General features: G+C 41.6%; 1 protein-coding gene across 1 annotated transcript in view; it reads left to right on the top strand.

Moving 5' to 3' along the window:
- LOC124607324 (acetylcholinesterase-like) overlaps nt 1-21,381 on the top strand; it is an 82,437-nt gene that overhangs the window by 38,466 nt on the left and 22,590 nt on the right. Inside the window, exons 4-7 of the mRNA XM_047139625.1 lie at nt 3,625-3,810; nt 11,958-12,157; nt 16,568-16,718; nt 17,128-17,309. Coding sequence (XP_046995581.1) covers nt 3,625-3,810; nt 11,958-12,157; nt 16,568-16,718; nt 17,128-17,309 — 719 coding nt within the window. The remainder of the gene's footprint in view (nt 1-3,624; nt 3,811-11,957; nt 12,158-16,567; nt 16,719-17,127; nt 17,310-21,381) is intronic.

Below are 21,381 nucleotides of genomic sequence, written 5' to 3'. Positions count from 1 at the left end.
TTCTCAGAAAATAACTTGAATTCATCATAATTCATACAATTTTTACGAAATATTTATGAATAATATGCAAAAGCTGTTTTCTTCAATCTGTTTACCTGTCAGTGAAAAGCGAATATAAATCCCTACTGCAGCTCCTGAGAGTAGCCTACACAGGCAGACGGCCCCGAAAAGGACCTTCAAGTTACATTCTTAGAGACTCTACATATTACTAGACGTAATTCTATGAACGTATCATACACATGTTTAGATATAGTCGTACACAGATACTCTGTGTTCTTTTATTTTTAACTTATTGTGTAAATAGCAGTAGTTCCGTTGAATGCTAGGTTTGCACGAGTGGGTAGAAGTATAATTCATATTTTTGGGAGTTTTTCTCAAAATTTGTACTGCATTTATCTAAATACAGATTCTATAAGACAAAATCCCGGAAACGAAAAGAAAAATCCATCGCTGTGCATTAAGAGAATGAAACACACTTCTCATCAAATTTTTCGTACAGAAATTAGCCACCATTTGTGTTACCAACTACAGTCAAAAAGTAAAGGGCATTTGATGATACGAGTATCTAAATGTTGACAGATCAGTTTAAATATAAAGGAACGTAGCGCAATCTATTAATTTTTTACGAAGGCGCATAAATTATTGTTTGGATTCAGTGGTCGACTGACTGTAGACTAAACAATGTTTTCGGAATCAGTAGCTGTCACTAGTTGGGAGGTGGGTGCTGAATTTTATTTAGTGCCCTGAAGGGTCTACAGCTACTCCACTTCATCGAGAACTATACCTAGTTATAGGCCTATACTAAAGAATGAAGCATAGTTAGACAATTGCGTGGGGACTTGGTAAAACTGGGAGTACATATCTGAAGGACGAAGAGCGGGGTCGAAGACCCAGTATACAGATTAAAAAATCGTCATTTCTGTTGATCTGTGGAGCGTGGGTCAACAATTTCAGCTAACGTGTACTGCGAAATTCTCACCAAACTGTACATACAAATTCAACGGAGCGGAAAAGAGGTCAGGGGTACTATTCCATGATAGCAAACGTCCACATACCGTAACCAGAACCACGAATTTCCAGTGGAAAAGTTTGAAAAACGCTCCTTACAGTCCTGACTTTGCCAACAGCGACAATATCAATTTCTTGTATTTGAAAAAATGACATTATGGACAACAGCTTAAGGATGACGAGCAACTGAAGGATATACACTCCTGGAAATTGAAATAAGAACACCGTGAATTCATTGTCCCAGGAAGGGGAAACTTTATTGGCACATTCCTGGGGTCAGATACATCACATGATCACACTGACAGAACCACAGGCACATAGACACAGGCAACAGAGCATGCACAATGTCGGCACTAGTACAGTGTATATCCACCTTTCGCAGCAATGCAGGCTGCTATTCTCCCATGGAGAGGATCGTAGAGATGCTGGATGTAGTCCTGTGGAACGGCTTGCCATGCCATTTCCACCTGGCGCCTCAGTTGGACCAGCGTTCGTGCTGGACGTGCAGACCGCGTGAGACGACGCTTCATCCAGTCCAAAACATGCTCAATGTGGGACAGATCCGGAGATCTTGCTGGCCAGGGTAGTTGACTTACACCTTCTAGAGCACGTTGGGTGGCACGGGATACATGCGGACGTGCATTGTCCTGTTGGAACAGCAAGTTCCCTTGCCGGTCTAGGAATGGTAGAACGATGGGTTCGATGACGGTTTGGAAGTACCGTGCACTATTCAGTGTCCCCTCGACGATCACCAGTGGTGTACGGCCAGTGTAGGAGATCGCTCCCCACACCATGATACCGGGTGTTGGCCCTGTGTGCCTCGGTCGTATGCAGTCCTGATTGTGGCGCTCACCTGCACGGCGCCAAACACGCATACGACCATCATTGGCACCAAGGCAGAAGCGACTCTCATCGCTGAAGACGACACGTCTCCATTCGTCCCTCCATTCACGCCTGTCGCGACACCCCTGGAGGCGGGCTGCACGATGTTGGGGCGTGAGCGGAAGACGGCCTAACGGTGTGCGGGACCGTAGCCCAGCTTCATGGAGACGGTTGCGAATGGTCCTCGCCGACACCCCAGGAGCAACAGTGTCCCTAATTTGCTGGGAAGTGGCGGTGCGGTCCCCTACGGCACTGCGTAGGATCCTACGGTCTTGGCGTGCATCCGTGCGTCGCTGCGGTCCGGTCCCAGGTCGACGGGCACGTGCACCTTCCGCCGACCACTGGCGACAACATCGATGTACTGTGGAGACCTCACGCCCCACGTGTTGAGCAATTCGGCGGTACGTCCACCCGGCCTCCCGCATGCCCACTATACGCCCTCGCTCAAAGTCCGTCAACTGCACATACGGTTCACGTCCACGCTGTCGCGGCATTCTACCAGTGTTAAAGACTGCGATGGAGCTCCGTATGCCACGGCAAACTGGCTGACACTGACGGCGGCGGTGCACAAATGCTGCGCAGCTAGCGCCATTCGACGGCCAACACCGCGGTTCCTGGTGTGTCCGCTGTGCCGTGCGTGTGATCATTGCTTGTACAGCCCTCTCGCAGTGTCCGGAGCAAGTATGGTGGGTCTGACACACCGGTGTCAATGTGTTCTTTTTTCCATTTCCAGGAGTGTATTTAGAACAACTGCTTCTATTTCCAGGAGAAAAATTTGGTTGTGTGGGGTGACGAAACTTTTGCAACGTGCTTAGAAGTGAACATTGGTTACACCGATAACGAGAGGCCTGATTCTTGTGGGAAATTAAACTCTCTTAAAAGTTTTTTTTTTCTAAGGGACATATTTTTATATTACCGCAGGACCGTTATGCCTAGTTTTAAAAACCATGTAGTTAATAATGTATTACGGATCAAAAATACTCTGAGAACAGAAAATTTGTAAACGTCATGGTTATGGAGTCACACTTATCGCAAAACTCGTGAAAGTTAATGCATTATTGGTAGCTTGTAACAAAGATAGTAAAACTGAAAAGTAAATATGGTGCTTATGTATGTAAAATGTAAAAGAATAAGATGCAAATGTTGTAACACTTCTAAATATTACCAGCACTAACCTAGACGAAAACAATATTTTATGCAAAGGCTGAAAGAGAAAACCAAGTGCAGTTTAGACTCCCATAAGTGGTGTTACAACAATTCAATTCTATTTTCCGTATAACTGAATGGGAAAACAACTAAAAATTCAATAACAGTCACTGACCTGTAACATCTGGCAATGTTATATTTAACCTGTAAATGTTTAGTGCTAGAGACTGTTATAATATTAAGCAAACAACATTTTCTGTTTAGGTGTACAATATTATATAAACGAGGAGTGAAATAAATGACAGATACGCGTTCATTTTATATAATATAAACGTATTGGAAAATCCAAACAGAATGGACAGAAACACCATCTACCATGCTACTTCATCTAGATATGCACTTAGTACGTTGTGAGTTTGAAACAGCTAAAAGCTTTCAGTAGCAGGAAACTGATATATAGCCGACTCAGGAAGAAAGTGTTGAAACATCATACAAAAATGCTAAGGGACTGACACAAAAATGAAAAGTTATTGTACGGTGCGCAGGATAAAATACTAGAATCAGAGCTCGTTTCCAATCCTGTTGCAGGCTTCCTGAGCACAGGTGACGAGGTTGTTCCTGGCAACGCGGGCCTCAAGGACCAGCAGCTGGGGCTCACCTGGGTGCAGAGGAACATCGCCAGCTTCGGCGGGGATCCACAGCTGGTGACTCTCTTCGGTCAGAGCGCTGGAGGGGTCTCTGTTTCACTGCATCTCATGTCGCCTGGGTCTGCAGGTTAGTAATTACTTCCAGAGATCAGTTTGACTCACTAACAGTGTGTGTATATATAGAGGACACTCAAATGAAAATGAGACAAATGGGAAAAAAGTAAGTAAACCGTTTATTATTTCAAAGGCAATCGCAACAACTGTTAATATATTTATTCCATTGTGAGAGAAGTTGGTCAGTGCTTAATCGGAAGATGTTTACGATTGCCTTTGGAACCGTAATGGAGCGGCCCCACATGTTGTCAGTTTTGTCAGGGGTACGCTGCAGAAGTTTCGCTGGGAAGCTCTTAAACATCCTGCATAGAATCCTGATCTCTCGTCATGCGATTTCTATACCTTGAGAGGTCTGAAGGAGGACATTCGTGGCTGTCGGTTTTCCTTGGGCAACGCAAACATGTTTCCGTGAAGGTACTGAATTTCCTGTTCCACAGCAGAATAAAGTTATTAAGAGCTATGGCGATTACTTTTGGAATAATAACAATGTACTTACCCTTTTCCATCTGCATCGATTTCATTTGCCACTTCCTTATATTACCGCTACATTTCTGTGTTAATTGTTCTCCTATCTCAAATTTTTATTTAGATATATCCACTGTTACCTTCAGAAAACATCAGTTTAATTAATGAAATGAGGAAAGAACAAAAGACACTAGCAGATCCAATGAGAAAACGGACTTAGTACAGCTGAACGTAGCAAGACAGCAACTAGTAGAATATGTCAAAATCTGGCTTCTAGATATAGTACCGCTGAACATAACAAGACGCCAACTAGCTTCTAGAAATGTGTAATGCCTTAATTTAGAGAGACAGGAAACGTGGCTAAAGTGGGCAACAGTGATATCGAATCTATTGGATAGCAGATGTTAGGATTTTGTAACTGACTGTCATCACTTGCTTCGCTCAAACATCTACGTCTTTCTGCAATAGGTCACTAAAAGATGGTAAAAGTGGCTGTATGCACGCTAATTAAATTCTATTTAACTCTTGCTGGAAAGGGCAGCACTAGACTAGAAATGTGGCAACACAGTGAGAAACAATCGATAACATTTATTAGTAGTAATGGTACAAGACTGTGCTTAGCGTTGATAACAATTTGATCCTTGGCACTCTATTTCCTCTGCTAATGAAATCTATATAAGTCTACTGTCTCTAGACAATCTATGATATTGCGACTATGTCTGAAAGTACTAGGCAGGCACACCGCAGATGGTGACTGATGGGTCAGAACCGTAGTTCTGTGAACTCACGGAACTATGTTTCGTGGCGTAATTGCCGAGGCTGCTACACTATAGGACCCAGGCGAACTGCAGGAACTGAGAGTGTCCCCTCGACCCGTCAAGTTTTCTATCTGCTGGTGGAAGGATCTGGATCCGCGCCAGCTCTACAGTCGAGATGGGGTAAGAGGATGGGTAACGCTTATTTCATGAGACTTGCTGCAAAAGTAGCGTCATTCTGACGTCACAGCCAATATCGGCAACAGCAGAAACTGCTACCGACTTCGTTAGCCTTCGATGAGGGCCTCTCTCACATGGGTAACATCTCGCACATGTCGGTAGCGGTAGAAATATACCACCCGAACTGCCATTGGTTTGCAGGAACTCTTGTGACATAAGTGTTACCCGCAAAATACTTGTGACAAGGAAGAATATGAATGTTATTTGTTTCTCTCGCAGCAATTTAAGCTGTGCTCTTAGTTACCAGGCTACACACTCGGAAAGCGCTACATATTCGGAATTAAAGAGCCAAATATTTGTGAGAAGGAGGAATATGAATTTCGTTGCTTCACGTTTCAGTTGCATCAATTGAAACTGTACTCATGCATTCCTGCCTAACCACATACTCGGTAATCGTCACATGTTCAGAAAAAAGAGCCAAATATTTGTGAGAAGGAAGAATATAAATTTTATTGCTGCCCGTTTCAGTAGGAGCAATTAAAGATGTTCTCATAGGTTTCTGCCTAACGACACACTCGGAGATCCGATATTATGACACACAGTGAAACATTCCTACTGTCTGTTACTCGCAGCGTCTCTGGCGTCGCGTTTCATGTCCCTCTCGCTCACACGGTCAGTGTCCACTCACTCTTAGCTTCGTATGGTGCGAGAGACAAAGGCCGCAATGTATTGCTCGACAGAGATACTCGGTAACGTCTGTTGTCGGGCTTGCGCTGCTATACTATTAAAGAAGTCTAGCCAAAGGTCGCCAGCCTCTGAGTCGCGAGACAGGGTTTGAAATTATCACTGCTCCTAAACTGTAGCAAATGCCTTCCAGCCGTCTTACCATTTTCAGAAATGCTTAAATATCCGCCTAATGTATTGGAAAATGACACATAGTAATTTAAACTCTGGCTGATCTCCTACAAAACAAACCAGAATAACTGTTCGAAATCGAAAAGGGAAAAAATACACAAAAACGCCTCACTTCTAATTTACACGGGAAGAAACAGAATTTATTACTATCAACAATTACAGCTGGCTAAGTCTGCCTCGTTCATTGTACACAACCTCTGGTTACATACTGGCCCTACACAATGGCATCCCTGCTCCCTCCCCTCTAATGAAATACGTGAACGCTCACTAAACTACAGTACTCGCGTAGAATACCGACAGATTAAGTAGAATTCCTCGCCTCCACACGGGAACGCAACAGCGAAGTGTCGTAGAGGTTTCTGTACTGAGAGAAACAATTGTATTTATCACTGTGGATTACTCACTCGTGACTTGGTACATACAACACTCCAGAGACGACATCTGCGCTACACAGAACTCACAATTCGCATCCTATACCCGCGAGGCTGGCCGTCCCATCTTCGATCTCGCGAACTCTAGCAACTACATAGAGATGCGCCGATGGTTTAAAAATGTTCAGCAAAAGTTCTTCAAAACAAAAGGTTTGTTTAAAACTGTCCAGTATCCAAATAAAAATGTGGAGCTGGGTAGGCTGGGGAAACTACGAATATAATATTTGTTTGAAATCACCAGCAGGTCTCATTTTTTCGATTTTTCTGGTACTACTGTACAACTTCGGTCTCACACCACTTACAGATATTCTGATAAAACCGCAGATGGGGAAGGGAGAGATGGCAGCAGAACAGTGCTCTGCTCTACAGAGCTTAAAAGAAACAAAATGGAATAAAAGTTTTTTTTAAAGAAATGCACTATATGAGTTTTAGAATATACCAATGATTGTGTGTATGTTAGAAACAAACCCTGCACTGTATTACACTACAGCATCATTTGATTAGAGGGCCCTGCATTCAAGAAAAATAACGGTGACAGGGAAGGTGGGTTGATCCTTTGAGGTACATAAAGAATTTATGGAGCTACTTGATTTGGGTTGGTTTGATTGTCGGGATAGGGGGAACGTGAGTCGATGTTTGGTAGTGAAAAAAAAAAGGAGATTCCAGAAACAGATAGCTAAAATGGAAGCCAGGCCAAGTTCAATCGAAGTGAAGGTGAGGGAGCGAACGGAACCGAGCGGAGCCCCTAAATCGAAAGGGATAAGGGCAGTGGGTTATATTTGATACGACGGGCAGATGCCACAGTGGATGTACGTATGGCAGCACACCAGGAGTTGTAATTAGGAGAGGGACAATGGGTTGTTGGAGTTGAATTTGCAATAAGTGTGGGATCTACGAAGGTATTCAGTGACGGCAAGGAAGTGGGGAAATGAAATGAGTCGGTGAAGGATTCTTGTAGGTTGGAACTTAACAGGGACTATGGAAAGCTGACTATATAGGAGAGTGGAGAATACTATTTTATTTTCAAAACCTGAACGTAAATGGATTTGAATCGCATTGGTTGGATGTCTGTGAGCAGTTACTTGAGTGTAAAGATGCCACTCTCTTCATTAATTAGGGGGGGGGGGGGAGGGGCATCATGTCAATGGGTATGTAACGTTTGCGAATGCCGCATATGCCACAAATCCGGATATTTCACCATCTCTTTGAAAGGGAAGTCAAGGATAGGCCTGTTACTCTGCTGTCGTAGGTACGCACTGTAATTATCCAATTAATCACTAAATTGTGGTGGCCTGGGAACTAGAGACATTAGCAGCGAATAAATAAAACAGAGCTGCAATAAGCTTTCAAATTAATTGTGAGGCGCATTGTCCTCTAATAAACAACCGTTACACCAGCAAGAGATTGATAGCTACATTAAGTCTGGCAGCTATTGTTTAAAACGAGATCACACGACAGACAGCGGTATCAAGCAAACATCTTACCTTATGCACCTTTTCATGATGCTTCCATCAGTCATGTTAAAATGTAATTCTTCTCACGAATCACGTACTCACTACGAAGGAACACTTCACTCACGTTAACCATTTCTAAACTCCAGAAATTCGCCCCAAACACTTTGTATTTTAAAATAGTTACAACACGGAAAAATAATATGTGTTGGAACTAGAAACACTACCATCACGCGACCAGTCGGGCATCTGAGTGGTTAAACTTTGAATAAACAACATCAGAAATCCCAAAAGCGACAAGATGTACGCTGAAGTTACTTTACCCCATCATGCTGAGACAGCAGTGAGAACGCGGTCCTACTGTCGATCTAATAATCGTCACAACTGGAAATGATGCTTGTACTTACGTGCAAAGTTACTTCCTACTCGTACACGATACTGCGTACAATATTTACAAAAAATCCTGTCGCTACTCAGATGCTGTTTCGGACATTCAGAGCCGTGTCCGAAAAGCGACACTACTCCGAAAGTGTTGAATCCTCCCTAGTCGTCGAATATGGGGTGTCTAGGAAACCTTTCTGGAACCGCTACACAACAATTCGAGCAAATCGTAATAATGAGCTTTTATTACTTTGAGAAGTACATAGATGTCTCGCAAGCAAAGGGCGACATGTAAAATAAGAAATCTCTTCAGTATAAACAATTCCTAATACAAGTGAAGTAATACAGTTGACTCTTCTATTCAGGTCGCTAGTCGTGAAGCTTCTGTAGAGTTGAACCACGGCCAGTCGGCGCGGCGCTTATGTCCTCTTCGCATTGAGCCCACTGCTGTCGCATTGTCGTCTTGGAGCGGGGTCGGTCAGCGTGCAATTGGCTGACGTCTACTTCGTAGCCCTCTCAGCTCTCTCGTTTCTGACTGGCGCGCCGGCGCTTGACTTTGCGCCGGAACACTTTGTATTAAATCGGAGATGAACGTTTTTGTGGTGCGTTAATTTATGTGTCCTGCTCTACGGCAGCTCACTAACAGCTTCCAAATCGCCTTTGTTTTTCGAGAATGTCTACACACCACCTGGTGCCCTCTCAGCTGAACATATGCTTCCGCACTCGTGAGTTGCAGTAGATGTACCTGCTTTTAAAAATGAATGAAGACATACGAACTGAAACAGAGGTATCTGAGCCATTAGGTATTGTCCTCTAATGCCTTCTTTAGAGTACAATTGAAATAAATAATTGTTAACCTAAGGCTTAAAAACTCCTGGGAGTATTTTATGTCTTTCTACGAAATCTTCATCTATAACGTAGCAGACCAACACCGGGATTCGAAAACGGCTTAGGAGTTTCGCTCGCCTTCAAGCTACCGGAAAGGTTTATACACGCGAAGATTCTCCTAAAACAAGAGCGACGTTTTGTGTGTTCCCGCGCAAACGCCACACTCAAGTAACTTCCGGATACTTCACTCTCGCGTCTTTCTTCTCCTATCAACTCACTGCCTACCATACACAGCGTTCAGTTGCAAATCGTTGCCTTTAACTTTAGGTGAAGCCTTTAGTTATCACTGTTATTACTAAATGTAAGTAAAAAGAAAAGTAGAGGAAGATACATTTATACATTACTACGTAACGTAGTTGCTACGTACGATTGGAGAATGGTGCAAGAATGTGATCCCTTTCTTCGGTCGTTTAATAGTTTTAGTCTGTCGTGAGCTTTCTGTTGGATAGCTGGTAGGTGAGATTTTCGCGTTAATTTACTATAAAGGGTTTGCCCCAAATTCTTTAGGGCGTCTGTTAATTCGAGAAGATCGTCATAAATGGTGAGATAAAAGCCATAAGGCTGATGCTGCAAATAGTTCATCCCAAATTTAGTGCTTAGGCTTTCAGAACGATTAATCTTGAGCCACTAGTTTCCTTGGGACGTAAACTGGTTGATGTGAATCTGGAGGGAGCGCTGATATGTCTATGGGGTATGGTAGAGAGCTAGTAAGACCGTGTCTTGACATATTGGAGGAGGTGGTACAGGTGTGTCAGCAGTGTAAAGGGTTTGGAGAAGAATTCCGCTTATGCAAGACACCTTAGTAGTTTTGTTTTCACCCAGACATTCTTCAGCAGTTTTTGTGCTATCTTCAGTGGTTTTATTTGTTTATTTTTCTTCTCCAAGATTGTTGTTACATGTTATCTCCAAACAAACTTTTGGTAAAAATATTTACATTCGTAAAATGAGCGATTATTGTCGAACATTTTACGCTGGTTAGCATACAGTGCGGAGTTGAGACAGATATCACCGTGTTGAAGCATTCTATGTTTATTTACGGTATGTCTAAAGATTCTAGTTCGTTACATACCTCGCATGAAGCTCTGGATGTTTATGCTAGTAGCTCTAGGTTTACTGGGAAATCTACAGATTGTCATCTGCAAACAGTGAGACGTTATTTTATTTTCCTGTCTATTATGCATTTTCGACCGAGAATCACTATGTATTGTGTCAATTAGCGTGTTACTTACAGTTTTTGATGTCTGGGTGAAACCAAAACTACAAAGGTGTCTTGCATAAGGGGGAATTCCTCTCCAGTTTTCTTAGCAAGCACAGAAATGAAAAGAGCTGCAATATTCACAACATGTGTAGTGCAAAGGGTACACAGGAGTGGAGAAGGACAGAGCGTTTGAGCACACTAACAGTAGGACAGAAGGTACGGTAGTTGGTAATGTTGAAAGTGACAAAAAATGGGCTGTTACACAGAAAAGATCGAATTTGGTAGATGTAGTTATCTGCAGGTGCGTATTTCTGGAGTTTGAATAGGAGACTAGAATGGATACACAATCAAATTTTCTTGGTCGAGGGATACAAACTGGCTAATTAACAGTTATGAAAACAATGAGATAGTAGATAGGTTTGATACGGGAGTTGGTCATCACAGAGAAATTGAGACGTTAACCACACTGGTTTACTGGTTTATAGGCAGCGGTAAGGGCTAATTTCGATATTTATGGATGCGTTGAGAGAAGATGAATTCAGAGATTGCTATACATGGGTACCAGGCAGATGTGGTGTTAGGAGGAGGTCTCACTAGGTTTATTGCGTTTTAGGAATAGTTGTTTTTTGGAGATTATCCATGTTTCAGGATCATAACCTGTAGAGGATGGTGGCGTAAAGTGTTGCAAGGGTTGCTAAGAAGGACAGAGTACATTGTATTAGATGTCCAGGTAATGAAGTTGTGATCCGTTGTAGTGTCACCTATCTTGTGAAGTACTTGTTTAATGTCGTTTGCGGTGATTGGTGTGTCCAGTCCTGTATGTATAAGTATGTAGAATCAAACACCTTTCAGCCGCCTAGTTTCCGAACTTATTTTATTTGACTGCCAGTGTCGGCGATTTACTACGCCATCTTCAGGCCCCTGACCGACATGAAGGAAGATTCCACTTCGCTTCTGGTCAAACCAAGGGCCAGCAATACAGGTATCAGTAGATTTCTGTTTGCTATAGCGATCACTTCAACCATCATCTGCAGGCATCTGGTCGGCAGATGATAATTGAAGCACACAAGGATGCCACAGCGTGGACCTATAGTATCACAGAACATACCAGCACGAAGGTGTACATAAGCACGCATCTGGGCACACCATGCGTTGAAGGCAGTCTCCTGAATTCGCTTGGAGTGTTTCCGATGCCAAACCCCATAACGAGCTTCAAAAACGTATACAAGCCAAAACAGAACTGCATTTCAAGGCTAACAGTTGCAACAAGAGGGCATACAAATTTAGAAAAACCGTTGGTATAGGTTCGCATCCAAGAAATGGTACTCTGCTAGGGGGAAAACTATTTAATTTGATGCTATACGAATGCCTAAATACGAGGATAGACATTGCGGAACTAGTTTAGTAACATTATTCTTATATGACAATGTTCGTAAGTTTCAGGCTGTTTTATCTGTGTATTCAGTGTATCTTCTTGAAGCCTGTTCCTGCTGCAGGTCTGTTCTCGCGGCTGGTGGACCAGAGCGGCACCTTCGTAGCTGGCATGTCCGTGGTACGGAATCCCCGGTATCACGCCTTCAGATTGGGCTCCGTTCTCGGCTACGAAGCTGAGAACGCACAGGAGCTGGTGCAGTTCTTACGCTCTGTAAATGCCACTGACCTCCTAGTGGATACGTCGCTCTTAATGACAGATGAGGTGAGTACTGAGCTTCACTTGAACCACACGATCTTCGAATTGAAATATTTATTGTCTTATACCGAAGTTTGTTTTGGACTGGTTTTCTTATTGCAAAACTAAAGTGGTAAATTGAAGAGTGGATACCATGCTTCGGCATCTACTTTTAAAATGATACTGCCGATTACCTTCTACACTCCCAGCTTCTGCTGCGCTTACAATGACATCATCGACTGGACGCTATACCTTAATCGTTCCTTGTTCATTTTTTAATATCCATTCTGAAAGAAGAATAGACCACAAATAAAAAGTAAATGTTACATTCAGATACGCTCACTTATTCCGCTAAAGCAGTGGTACAAAGAAAATATTTCGAAACATTCTCCTCGGTAATAGGATACTACGTTCAATTTAAGACAGGATTGCATGTGATACACTAGTTACTAATAGTAATGAGCATGTTGTTGTTATTGTGCTCTTCAATCCAGAGACTGGTTTCATGCAGACTCTTCTTCTCCAAGTAACTACTGTAACCTAAATCCTTGTGAATTTGCTTAATGGATCCATCTCTTGGTCTTCAATCCAGAGACTAGAGCTTTAAAGCATTCTTTCATTTTTGTTCATAATTTTACTAAATCATAGTCACATGCATAGCTGTAAATCATTAGCTAAATATTTGAATAATCATTATGAATAATCACACATACATAGTGGAAAGTTATTATTTTAAATACTGGTAATAAAATAAAGATGTTTTAAAATAAATGACTCAATATGTGCATTATGTGATCAAAAGTACCCGTACACCTGGCTGAAAATGACTTACAAGTTCGTGGCGCCCTCCATCGGTAATGCTGGAATTCAGAATGATGTTGGCCCACCTTAGCTTTGATGGCAGCTTTCACTCTCGCAGGCATACGTTCAATCGGGTGCTGGAAGGTTTCTTGGGGAATGGCAGCCCATTCTTCAAGGATTGTTGCACTGAGGAGAGGTACAGACGTCGGTCGGTAGGGCTTGCAAGGAAGTCGGCGTTACAAAACATCCCAAAGGTGTTCTTTAGGATTCAGGTCTGGACTGTGCAGCCAGTCCATTACAGGGATGTTTTTGTCGTGTAACCAATCTGCCAGAGGTCGTGCATTATGAACAGGTGCTCGATCGTGTTGAAAGATGCAGTCGCCAACACCGAATTGCTCTTCAATATAGGCCGCTTATGTGATAGTGCTGTGATAGTGCCACGCAAAACAACAAGGGGTGCAAGCCCCATCCATGAAAAGCACGACTACACTATAACACAGCCGCCTGTTGGCAGTACACACGCTGGCAGATGATGTTCACCGGGCATTCGCCATACCCACACCCTGCCATCTGATTGCCACATTGTGTACTGTGATTCGTCACTCCACACAACGTTTTTCCACTGTTCAATCGTCCAATGTTTACACTCCTTAAACCAAGCGAGACGTCGTTTAGCATTTACCGGCGTGATGTGCGGCTTATGAGCAGTCGATCGATCATGAAATCCAAGTTTTGTCACCTCCCGCCTAACTGTCATAGTACTTACAGTGGATCCTTATGCAATTTGGAATTCTTGCCATTTACACATTACGATCTTATTCAACTGTCGGCGGTGTCTGTCAGTCAACAGACGAGGTCGGCCTGCACGCTTTTGTGCTGTACGTGCTCCTTCACGTTTCCACTTCACTATCACATTGGGAACAGTAGACCTAGGGGTGTTTACGAGTGTGAAAATGAAGCGTACAGACGTATGGCACAAGTGACACCCAGGTTCAAAGTTCGTGAGTTCCGCGGAGTGCTCCATTCTGCCCTCTCACGATGTCTAATGACCACTGAGTTCGCTAATATGGAGTACCTGGCAGTAGGTGGGAGCACAATGCACCTAACAAGAAGAACGTATGTTTTTGGAGGTATTCGTATACTTTTGATCACATAGTGTAACTTGCAAATTTCTTAATCAATAAACATTCCACCCAGTAAAATAAAATGACAGCACTATACAGGCCTTCAAGTTTCCACCTAATATATTGCAGTCGCACAGTTAGATTGTCTTCCGAGAATGATGTCCCCCTTTCAAGGACGGTTACAAAATTTATTTGTTTTAAATTACGGACGGTTACAAAATTAATTTGTTTTAAATTACAGTTTAAATCTGCATCGTTCATTTTGCAGTAAGTCACTTGACCGAGTAAAGTTTGTTAAAGAATGGTGCTCTCTGACAGAAACGTGTGGTAATTATTGAAGCATGACATTTTAAAACACAACGGGATGGACTCAAGTACATTCAGAGTAACATAGCGAATGACAGAATGCCATTTCTTTTTCCTAATAATCTTTATTATTATTTCATTCCTCTTTTGTGGGCAGCAGAAGTGTTGCTGCTCCTAATCCATACATGTTTATCTATGTACAATGACTCAAAAAAGAAGTTCAAAGGTGAACTTGAAATGTAAATTTAATTAAAATGAATATTCATGGTATGGTGTTGTTGATGTAGTTGATGATCTTCATTACTTTGACATGTTTGTGTTGTAGCTGCTAATGATTTTCTGAGGCTCGTCGATCAGCTTACAGCTGATAGTTTTGAAAGAACACGACTGTAAAGGTAGAGATCGGAATGAAACCCGGATAGGGAGCTGTTTTACGAATGAGATTTATACTTCTTTAGGGTTGATATGAAAGGAAAGGGTCTCACTGTGGACTGAGTTCACTAGGATGAAGTCTGCTGACTGGAGCAGTGGGGAAGTAGAAATAAACAAATATCTCTTGCCGTGAAAAAATGAAATATAGTGATTTGGAGGTACACGACGAAGGAATGTAGGTGAAGTTGGAGACTAGTTTTCCTTCTTTGAGGATATGGAAGTACGAGAAGGGGATACAGAATGAAATGCAGAGCAATGTTGTCTTCAACGGTGGACATCATGTGTAAGAGTTAATTTGGATGAAGAAGTGTATTAAAGGCGACCGAATACGTTTACTTCACCTTTAGTGGGAGCAGGTTTTGCATACATTTAAAGGAATAGGGTAGGTATCATACGTTAGAGATAATACATTGAAGTAACTACCTTTTCAAAGAGGACACTTAGGTGGGAAGAGTGTTCACTGCATTCGCTCAGACCGTCATTGTGGGTAAGCCGTTAACAGTCACAGCGAGCATGGGACTGGGAGTGGTAAAATAAGCGAAGGCGTTGTAAGCGTCGTAAGCAACGAGGCGATCGTTTGTGCTTGTGAACGATCCTTAAAGCTACCTAACTACCACAGGATAGGCGTAAATGACGTGTCGCTGGCGGCAACGGTGCAGAGTTCAGAAGTACTGGCGTCCTGTGGGAACAACGAATTTACTGCAGGTACTCGTTACATGTCATTGAAGCATCGGACGCGGGTACGAAACACTAACCTTACAAATTTAAATGAACACAACGAGATACCAGTAACGCATAAATTAAGTTCGGGGCCTGCGGGAAACAATGTCATTCTTGTCATTTTAGTGTACTGTTTATAAGAAATTATGTTTTAAAAAATATAATTTCAGAACAAGGTTTTATGATAAATGACTTCTCACTGTAATTTTTATCAGAAATTCTCAAAAATCGACACCTAAAATTTTAAAAATTAAACAATTACGTGTACCATGTAGGCCCTACTCCATGTGCTGACGATGAGGACATCAATCATGTCTTGTTCGACCGTAAAGATCAACGTGATCCTACAAATACTCTTGTCACATTACGATTGCACCTAAAAATGAACCACTCCCTACTGATTTCGTAGTTGTCTTATCATTGGAGAAATCGTGCGAGGTACACATTCGTAACTAACTCGCCTTCTGCTGTTAACGTGATGCTTCTTCTGAAACCAGTAGATGATCTAAATGATTTAGTTGTTTAAAAAGGAAGTACAGTCAAATAGTTTACAAGTAGTCAACTACGTATAATATTGTAGCTTACTGTTAGTTACCACTACGACAGCAGCTGCTTTTAATAGAATTTACTTATATGTCAATAAAAGTAAGGAAATAAAGAAATATACCCACACTGCGGTATCTAAAGTAGATGTACAACTTATGAAGAAACGGAATCGACGTCTTACCAGTTTTAACTGAATTTATGAGGAAATGCAGTTTATCAAGGCGGGAAAGTAAAGTAAAATGAAAATTTCATGCGATGAAACAAGAGTTCACTTTGCAGCGGTGTGTACCCTATTTCAAATTCTGGGGAACAAACTATGTACTAGATCGTCTCTCGAATAAACGAGAACAGCATGGGCAATAAAACAACGGCAGCATTGGTAAAATTTATGATAGCATGTAATTTGTCTGTTATACTAAGCAAGACAACATTCCACATAAGAACATAGATTCAACAGGAGCCGAAATTTGTAAGTTTAGTTACTGGGCTGATTTTCTTTTGTTTCCAGCAAAATCTCTACTTCTCATACATCGTATGGGCACCTAACACCGAACCAGACATCGAGGATGCATTCATATCAGAGTCTCCTATTCGTGCTGTGAATGAAGGTCGCTTTAACCAGGTGCCCATCATGACTGGCGTGACCTCCGCTGAGACAGGTAAGTGGTCCCAAACAAACTTCGCCTTTTCTGCTTTATACAGTGAAAACCTCAGGCAGATTCTAGCGATGGTCTGAATGTCACCAAATTGCAAATACCTCTTAAAGGTTCTACGGAATAACTTTGGTATTAAAATAAGAAGTTTTCTAACAATTTGTTCATAATTTTTTTAATAAAGCAACTGCAGGACAACAAAATGTGAAAAACGTAAGTAATTCGGATAGAGGAAGGCCCTCTAAATTGTAATTTAAGAACGTGCTAGAATTGAGCGCTCTATTGTTTACAATGTGCAACAAGGTGTGAGTCTGCGTGGGTTTAATAATTCGCTATTTTGGGAAATATCTGTTATATAAGGTATGTTAATTATTTTATAATTTTGCTGTTTGTTGTAATCACCTTTTTCTTTTAGGTGCTGATATTGTAAATAAGTCAGACCTTCTAACTAACCTCAATAAAACGTTTGAAAAAGTAGTGGGACCTTGTCTACATTTGCCGACGATAGAAGAGCAGACTCAAGCAGCAGAGAAGCTTAGGAATTTCTATTTTGGAAACGAAATTATCTCTGCCGATTATCCGGAACCTTTGGTTCACGTAAGTAAGACTACTGTTGAGCTAATTTTTCAGTGTAGATGCTACGCAGTACGAATTATATATTCATTATAATTTTATCAACCGAAACAATGCATTTCCTTAACCAGTAGGAGCAATAGTAGTATTAGAAAGGTGTCGTCTGATTTAGGCAATCGTTGTAATTTGGTCTGTGTTCGGTTCCCTATCAAACACATTAGATATGCTTGTAAGTTACACCAGTATTTAGAGCAAAGTATAAGTTAAACGTCAATTTCAGCTACTTGGGCCAACGAGAAGAAATTTGTATTTCTTCGACGAAAGGATATGTGGTTAACTATGAACTTTGAACGTGGTAGAAATTAGCAGGTTTACGTTTCTAGAGTACAAAATGAATGGCCTGTTGAAAAATAGGTGTAACATTCGGAACATTTTAAAACTTAGATCAGAGTACGAAACAGCTGCACGTTCTGTGTCTCAGAACTCTATTGTCTCTTTACCGGAATCGTAATAAAAGTAGTAGCGTTAAGTCATTTTGACGACAGGCAGCATGACTTCCAGTTCTCTTTGAACCATACACAGGTTCTCTTTCATGTTTATACCGCTTGAAAGCAAGGGGAAACTACAGCCGTAATTTTTCCCGAGGGCATGCAGCTTTACTGTATGATTACATGATGATGGCGTCCTCTTGGGTAAAATATTCCGGAGGTAAAATAGTCCCCCATTCGGATCTCCGGGCGGGGACTACTCAAGAGGATGTCGTTATCAGGAGAAAGAAAACTGGCGTTCTACGGATCGGAGCGTGGAATGTCAGATCCCTTAATCGGGCAGGTAGGTTAGAAAATTTAAAAAGGGAAATGGATAGGTTGAAGTTAGATATAGTGGGAATTAGTGAAGTTCGGTGGCAGGAGGAACAAGACTTCTGGTCAGGTGACTACAGGGTTATAAACACAAAATCAAATAGGGGTAATGCAGGAGTAGGTTTAATAATGAATAGGAAAATAGGAATGCGGGTAAGCTACTACAAACAGCATAGTGAACGCATTATTGTGGCCAAGATAGATACGAAGCCCACACCTACTACAGTAGTACAAGTTTATATGCCAACTAGCTCTGCAGATGACGAAGAAATTGAAGAAATGTATGATGAAATAAAAGAAATTATTCAGATTGTGAAGGGAGACGAAAATTTAATAGTCATGGGTGACTGGAATTCGAGTGTAGGAAAAGGGAGAGAAGGAAACATAGTAGGTGAATATGGATTGGGGGACAGAAATGAAAGAGGAATCCGCCTGGTAGAATTTTGCACAGAGCACAACATAATCATAACTAACACTTGGTTTAAGAATCATGAAAGAAGGTTGTATACATGGAAGAACCCTGGAGATACTAAAAGGTATCAGATAGATTATATAATGGTAAGACAGAGATTTAGGAACCAGGTTTTAAATTGTAAGACATTTCCAGGGGCAGATGTGGACTCTGACCACAATCTATTGGTTATGAACTGTAGATTAAAACTGAAGAAACTGCAAAAAGGTGGGAATTTAAGGAGATGGGACCTGGATAAACTAAAAGAACCAGAGGTTGTACAGAGATTCAGGGAGAGCATAAGGGAGCAATTGACAGGAATGGGGGAAATAAATACAGTAGAAGAAGAATGGGTAGCTTTGAGGGATGAAGTAGTGAAGGCAGCAGAGGATCAAGTAGGTAAAAAGACGAGGGCTAGTAGAAATCCTTGGGTAACAGAGGAAATATTAAATTTAATTGATGAAAGGAGAAAATATAAAAATGCAGTAAGTGAAACAGGCAAAAAGGAATACAAACGTCTCAAAAATGAGATCGACAGGAAGTGCAAAATGGCTAAGCAGGGATGGCTTGAGGACAAATGTAAGGATGTAGAGGCCTATCTCACTAGGGGTAAGATAGATACCGCCTACAGGAAAATTAAAGAGACCTTTGGAGATAAGAGAACGACTTGTATGAATATCAAGAGCTCAGATGGAAACCCAGTTCTAAGCAAAGAAGGGAAAGCAGAAAGGTGGAAGGAGTATATAGAGGGTCTATACAAGGGCGATGTACTTGAGGACAATATTATGGAAATGGAAGAGGATGTAGATGAAGATGAAATGGGAGATACGATACTGCGTGAAGAGTCTGACAGAGCACTGAAAGACCTAAGTCGAAACAAGGCCCCCGGAGTAGACAATATTCCATTGGAACTACTGACGGCGGTGGGAGAGCCAGTCCTGACAAAACTCTACCATCTGGTGAGCAAGATGTATGAAACAGGCGAAATAGCCTCAGACTTCAAGAAGAATTTAATAATTCCAATCCCAAAGAAAGCAGGTGTTGACAGATGTGAAAATTACCGAACTATCAGCTTAATAAGTCACAGCTGCAAAATACTAACACGAATTCTTTACAGACGAATGGAAAAACTAGTAGAAGCCAACCTCGGGGAAGATCAGTTTGGATTCCGTAGAAACACTGGAACACGTGAGGCAATACTGACCTTACAACTTATCTTAGAAGAAAGATTAAGGAAAGGCAAACCTACGTTTCTAGCATTTGTAGACTTAGAGAAAGCTTTTGACAATGTTGACTGGAATACTCTCTTTCAAATTCTAAAGGTGGCAGGGGTAAAATACAGGGAGCGAAAGGCTATTTACAATTTGTACAGAAACCAGATGGCAGTTATAAGAGTCGAGGGACATGAAAGGGAAGCAGTGGTTGGGAAGGGAATAAGACAGGGTTGTAGCCTCTCCCCGATGTTGTTCAATCTGTATATTGAGCAAGCAGTAAAGGAAACAAAAGAAAAATTCGGAGTAGGTATTAAAATTCATGGAGAAGAAATAAAAACTTTGTGGTTCGCCGATGACATTGTAATTCTGTCAGAGACAGCAAAGGACTTGGAAGAGCAGTTGAATGGAATGGACAGTGTCTTGAAAGGAGGATATAAGATGAACACCAACAAAAGCAAAACAACTATAATGGAATGTAGTCTAATTAAGTCGGGTGATGCTGAGGGAATTAGATTAGGAAATGAGGCACTTAAAGTAGTAAAGGAGCTTTGCTATTTGGGGAGCAAAATAACTGATGATGGTCGAAGTAGAGAGGATATAAAATGTAGGCTGGCAATGGCAAGGAAAGCGTTTCTGAAGAAGAGAAATTTGTTAACATCCAGTATTGATTTAAGTGTCAGGAAGTCATTTCTGAAAGTATTCGTATGGAGTGTAGCCATGTATGGAAGTGAAACATGGACGATAAATAGTTTGGACAAGAAGAGAATAGAAGCTTTCGAAATGTGGTGCTACAGAAGAATGCTGAAGATTAGATGGGTAGATCACATAACTAATGGGGAAGTATTGAATAGGATTGGGGAGAAGAGAAGTTTGTTGCACAACTTGACCAGAAGAAGGGATCGGTTGGTAGGACATGTTCTGAGACATCAAGGGATCACCAATTTAGTATTGGAGGGCAGCGTGGAGGGAAAAAATCGTAGGGGGAGACCAAGAGATGAATACACTAAGCAGATTCAGAAGGATGTAGGTTGCAGTAGGTACTGGGAGATGAAAAAGTTTGCACAGGATAGAGTAGCATGGAGAGCTGCATCAAACCAGTCTCAGGACTGAAGACCACAACAACAACAACCGCATGAACATTTTTAAATTCTTATTAATGCAGTAGTGCAGATCGTATGACCTCATACCGAACGATTTTAACCCACTGCTAATCAAATGAAGAAGTATTGAATCTAATCTGGGAGAAACTTCACTAAATGAAGAAACAGATTTTTAGAAGCTATTTTGGGACTTCAATTTAGTTATCGAGGGCGTTCATGTTTGGTTTTGTGGGTGGTTTTAAGGGTTTAGTGGAGAGGGGGGGGGAGGGTGAGTAAATACGCAGACGTTGTACATGGATGAACTGCAGAAAACAAGTTAAAAAGGATGTAGGAGCAGTTACTACGCAGATTTGTAGAAACCGGAAATGGACAGGGGTGATTAATAGATTACAAAAGATACGAAAATAAAATTTATAAGTACAGAACTACTTCTAACCTCAAACTGATTACGCTACGTAGTAGCTGGGATAG

Source organism: Schistocerca americana, chromosome 3 (genome assembly GCF_021461395.2).
Source record: "Schistocerca americana isolate TAMUIC-IGC-003095 chromosome 3, iqSchAmer2.1, whole genome shotgun sequence".
NCBI lineage: Eukaryota > Metazoa > Arthropoda > Insecta > Orthoptera > Acrididae > Schistocerca > Schistocerca americana.
Note: the sequence above shows the minus strand (reverse complement) of the source record. Positions and strands in the feature narration are given on the sequence as shown.